This window comes from Phaethon lepturus, unplaced genomic scaffold (assembly GCF_000687285.1).
Source record: "Phaethon lepturus isolate BGI_N335 unplaced genomic scaffold, ASM68728v1 scaffold19424, whole genome shotgun sequence".
Lineage (NCBI taxonomy): Eukaryota > Metazoa > Chordata > Aves > Phaethontiformes > Phaethontidae > Phaethon > Phaethon lepturus.
Window position 1 is genome coordinate 1 of NW_010532833.1, and position 5484 is coordinate 5484.

General features: G+C 37.2%; 1 protein-coding gene across 1 annotated transcript; it reads right to left on the reverse strand.

Annotated features, from left to right (window-relative positions):
- Positions 1-2349: 2349 nt before the first annotated feature.
- MRPS17 (mitochondrial ribosomal protein S17) lies at positions 2350-4280 on the reverse strand. Its single transcript, XM_010284994.1, has 2 exons — positions 4131-4280; positions 2350-2830 (listed from the first exon to the last, which is right to left on the reverse strand). The coding sequence occupies exons 1-2, from the start codon at positions 4251-4253 to the stop codon at positions 2540-2542; spliced, it is 414 nt and encodes a 137-aa protein (XP_010283296.1). The 5' UTR covers positions 4254-4280; the 3' UTR covers positions 2350-2539.
- Between the last annotated feature and the right edge of the window lie 1204 nt (positions 4281-5484).

Sequence of the window (5484 nt, forward strand, 5' to 3'; positions counted from 1 at the left end):
CCGCCCCCCCCACCCCTAAAAAGAGAGCCCAAGCATGTGCAAAAGCTTGTTTCTCACTCCCCAAGTACATTTTTCACTCCCACGCAGTTGAAATGTTTTCTTCACACTCGGTTCAGCTAGACTAGCATTTAACTTGGCTGAATTGGTGGTGTGTGCTAGCATCAAATCCTTAAATAACTTCAAATTAACAATAAACTTACAATTAGCCTAATATTTAAAGCACAGTTCTAAAAGCAACTAGCCAATAAACACGGAGAACTGGTTAATGAGCAAACCTTGTCTTTCTACATAGCACATATAAACTTTATATCATGTCACCGTGCAGTTTCCATTGCTATTTTACAGTTTTTTATACCAGCACTAGGTCACAGGCTAACACACAGAGCGTGCTTTAGCATCAGTAATGAACAATGTTTGTGGTGCCTCTTTAAAGACCAGTCTAACCTACAATTGTCATCATTCTTCTAAAAAAGGAGTTACATTTCAGACCATGTACCTTTAATCACATTTTGATCCGATCACATGTTCGGTTCTTAAGCAACCCTCCCAGGGCCTACCTGTAAACTGAAAAAAACTAACAACATTTTGCAATGAATCCATCTTAGAAAAAAAAATATGACATTTTCACAGCTACTCAAGAAAATTACAGGAGATAAAGGGAAAGATGATTTACTTCCACAATTAGATGTAGATGCAACTCATTAACCAAACAGGAAACTATTTTTCTATTTTCTTTCCTATTTCTTATTAACATTACATGTCTAGTTATTAGAACACTCATAACCCAAGTACTGCGGGTCAAATTCCTTCACTGTCTGCTTAGATACAACTTCAGCGTACTTCCTACAGCCCAGGGCCATGTTCTAGCCTGATTTCTCTCAATCTCTGCTAGGGATGAAGTTTCACATTTCACATTCACTCCAGCAGTAGTCAGAGCCCAGGTTTCCTTCCACTTTGATGAGGGCCTTGATCAGCCAGCTACAGTTGCTAAGTAATTTACATAAACCTAAACTTCAAACATATCAACAAGAATAACCCACAGCCATATGTTTTAAGACACTTAAAGTCAGAGACCATGTTCACATTACTGATTTACACAGAGACATTTGAATCAAGGTGTCTTTACATCCCAGCTTATTGATCTGACTTGCAGGGCAGTACTTGAGGACTAGCATTCAAAGAGCAGTATTTTTTGGTTTGAAGCACTGAAGAAAATTTAAGTTTCTCATTCTTCCTGGCCCAAATAATTTGCTGAGTTTAACTGGACTTTGTCCAATCAAGTTTCAGCAGGCAGCTGAAAATGATCTTGGGCAGGTGAAGGAAGTTAAAAGGCCAATTATTTACACTGACAATGGATGAGAACACAGCTGATGGCTTACTAGTGTAAGCTGTCTCAGTTTCTTAAAGTTATTTTAGGTCATTGGAACCCTGTTTAAATACACCTTGTTTAGCTTCTGATCTTAAACAAAGACCAATGGCATAGGTAGATAGTTCAAAAAAGACTTCTCATAGCTTTAATCTACCACCCTCCCCTCCGTACAGGGACATGGAATGCTGTCCCCACAAATGCTTGGTTTTGAGGCAGAGGCCCTTCTAGATCTGAATGAAGAGTCAGCAACACAAGGCTGCTATAATAGCTGCATGCTCTGTCTGCTTTATGTCCTGGAAGATAGAACATAAGATGCCAAGAGCTGCACCAGGATAAAAGTGATCTTTAATGATTAACTGCAACAGCCTTCTAGTTTCATATTAACATATGCAGCAAATCAGTACCTGTATCTGTCCAAAAACATGTTGTTCTAATTAGCTTTTCTGATAAGACTAAATCTAACCATCTTTACTTCTATTTTTTTGGCTTTTTATTCTCATCAGCTATTTCCTGCCAGCAGTTCAAAGAGATCCATCTCTCCCCAAAATAAATACTTCCTTTGGACAGGTTACAAAGGCAACCATGCTAAGCTACCCGAAGTTTTTATTCTCACCTTACTGCCATTATAAAGGCAAATGGTTGTGTTTTTGTTAAGAGATTTTGGGAGTTAGAAGATAGTCACTCATACCACATTGCCGTAAGAGAAATAAGGACATATGCAGGTAGCTGGTTTTAAAATTCTACACTTCCTTTCAAAAGGTTTAATAGCATTATCTTAAGTAATCCTACAAACCACAAAAGACTGTCTGAAATACAGTTCAAATAATATAATGATCCTTCCACCAAGCTTAAACATTATACAGTTATATTCTTGTCTTTCTCAATACAGAAGAGTCATTCCAAGCAAGCAGCTTGCTTTTGAAACTGTCAAGGCTTGGGGCAAAACTACATGCAACAAAATGAAGTGTTAACACTAAACTCACATTTTTCTCTGTATTTTCATGTAAATATTTGAGATGCCTATCAATCTGTAACTTCTGTTCTTATAAGCAAAGTTTACTATTTATTTTGACTACGGATTTCACAGAAACATTGAACATACAACAGCAGGGCCCCAAACATCCCTGACAGAGACAAGCTGAAAAGCCCTCTGTTTAAATATTTTCTCCACTATTTGTCTGTTGAACAAACTTTAAGTTCCTGAAGTTTTTCACTTAGATAGGTAGTATCTGCCTCTGTCAGGTTTTCTGAATCTGACAGATTTTCAAGGAATCTGGTTCCTGCACAGGGCTTTCCTGTTATTGGATCTATAACATTTCCAACCTTGAAAACAATTTCAGCCAGTTCATGTTTCACATGTTTGCTCCTTCGCTCAGGCAAAGCTTTCAGAAGAACAATGTCTCCAACAACACACTGTTGCAATGGATCATGGGCAAAATAGGTTTTTCGTTTGTTAAAGAACTGTAGAAGGAAAAAAGGAAACCTTGGCATTAGATTTCAAAATTAAGCAACTGGAAAATATATAGTTAATATAAAACTAAATTTCACTACGGAGAAGTCTTATTTTTTGAGATTCAGTTTGGATCATGAAGAAAAATAAAACTGTGCACTGTACTGTTTTTCCAAAGGGCACAACACTACCCTTCCCTGACAATCTCTCTAGTCAGGATGTTGTTGCCAACCAAGCCTGTAGAAAATGAGATGGGGAAGAAAAAGCCAAATACAAAAAGCTGTTCATAGTGAACATTTGGGTACAGGTGAAAATAACAAGCTCTTCACTTAACAGATTCCTGTTCCTAGCATCACCACTTTCCACTGGTGCCTCTGCTCTGTAGCTCTGCTGTGTTAGCCTTTCCTTTCCTTAGGATGCTTCACATCAACACTGCTTCAGCAAGTCAGCTGCCTCAGCTCTTCCAAGCTGAATGACTTCCCTGTGCAGTCCACGCTTCAAGAATTTATATTAATTCTTATTCATTCTAATATATCTAAAGTTCATCAGTGCTGAAATTAGTATTTTGAAGTTTGTAATTTGAGAGTTTTCTTGCTCCATCTATTTTTTTCATACAAAAATTCAGTATTTATTCTTACTGGAACAGCAGAATTCAAAAATCTTCCTTTTAAGAAAGAAATTAACTTCTTCTCTTGGATAAAGTATTAGACTGGGATCTGCAAGACTCATTATGTAATCCTGACTCTATCCTTAACCTTCTGGTCACCAAAGGCAAGTTATTCCACCTACATGTACCATGGTTTCCCTATCTAAAAATAGAAACAATACTAATTTTAACCTCCCTGCTTGAAATACATTGACAAGTGATAAATACAAAGGTTGTATAGCACACAGTACAGATTCAAATACTAAGTATGCTTACAGTTATACATACAGAAAAACTGCTATAAATTTTATTGTAAAAATGACTAATATAATGTTGTTTCAAAAACAAAGCATACTCCAAATCAATATAAAAAATTAAATCTAAGTGTGAAACAACAACAACTTACCTTCTCAACTGACATCAAATGAAGTGCATTAACAAAGCACTTCAAAGAAATACATTTAGCAGATAATGTGTAAGGAAGCATCCTCACAACACACTGCTTTTCATCCTTGCAGTCATCCCCACAGCCAAATCATTATGCAATTGATTCAGGAGTTTGCATTATAAAGAGCTATCAAAAATTCTAAGAGTAAAATCAATAAAACATTCCTTCACACAGTACAAAAATTACCATGCAAGACAAGTTGTTAACCAGCTTTTACCTTTAGTAAGTAAGGATCTAGCACAAGCCTTGTCACTCTCACTTTGGCAGTCTTCTGCATTTTGGTTCCTATTACTTTCCCTGCTATCCATTTTGCATGGACAGCTCCACGTGGGACAGACATTGTTTAGTTATGGTCATCCAGTGCCCCTGGCAACAAGCAAGCAGACGTGTTATTTTAACAAAAAAACATAACCAGTGTCTGATTGATACCAAAATTGTGACTTCCATTACAAACTAACAGCTTAACTAGGTAATTTTTTTTGAAAAACAGGGTAGATATAAGCAGTTCAAAACTCTGTATGTTGCACTACCTCAGCCTTGTTTTACAATATAAGACGGGATATGAACACGTCCCCATTACCAGGAAGTTACTTCAGGATGGCAGTAAAAATGGACTTAATAGTGTAGGGATGAAACCTTATCCCACAATATCCTTTGAATCATATCAATTGTCACAAACATGTGCACATTCCACACGTGCATCTGTGGAAGTTATTAATTTAACTCTTATTGCAGCAGCTGTTTTTGTTGGAAACCTGTTGATCAGGTCTGTTTATGAGCAGAGTTAACCCAAACAGTGAGTAGCCTATAACTTTTGTTCAGAAAGTCATTTGCTTCTATGTATCTTATTAGCTGAGCTGATGAAACCTAAGAAAGGTAATAAGCTTCTCAAAGTATAAATGACATATCAAAGAGTTGTCTGACCTACAGAGAGTGTAATCACTTTTGAGTTAGTTCTTTCAGGTAAGTAATTATACTTACATTTTAAAATATACATTACATATTTTGTTTAATTAGGGAGAGCTTTTTATAGCACAGTTGTAAGAGTCCTGGGCAAAATAGAGCTAAACATTAGAAAACTTGAACCAATGTTAAAACTGAAAAGAAAACTTGAACCAATGTTAAACTGAAAACAATTAATGAGCTTTTTCTCTCACACCCAGCCATATACTGTTAAGCACAACTGACATTTGTTGAATTATCCATCTATCCATTTTGTAAGACTCAATGATGCTCACTTTGATGTTGCAACACATCAAAAGAAAAGCTTAAGGATACAGAGACACATCCATGGGATGAAATACTTCAAGCAGCAATGTTCCTTGACTCAGCTCTGTGACCCACAGGGCTGGATGAGGGCGTCAATGTAAGAGGCCCTCACTCTGTAAAACAGGGCTAACCACCACCAACCACAGAGTGACCAGGCCGGGGAGAGGCAAACGTGTACAAAAAAAGCAACACCTACAAAGAACAAGGGAGCTGCCAGGAAGACAGGAGACAGACAGCTAGGCTGAGTTTCTTTCGCAGCGAAGAGGAAGATAAAAGAGGAAACTGAAACAGAATGGGAGCCG

Coding starts and splice junctions, on each gene's coding strand:
- MRPS17 (XM_010284994.1), bottom strand. CDS start 4,253: ATGTCTGTCCCACGTGGAGCTGTCCATGCAAAATGGATAGCAGGGAAA. Junction 2,831..4,130: donor TAGATCCTTACTTACTAAAG/GTAAAAGCTGGT, acceptor TTCCTTCTACAG/TTCTTTAACAAACGAAAAAC.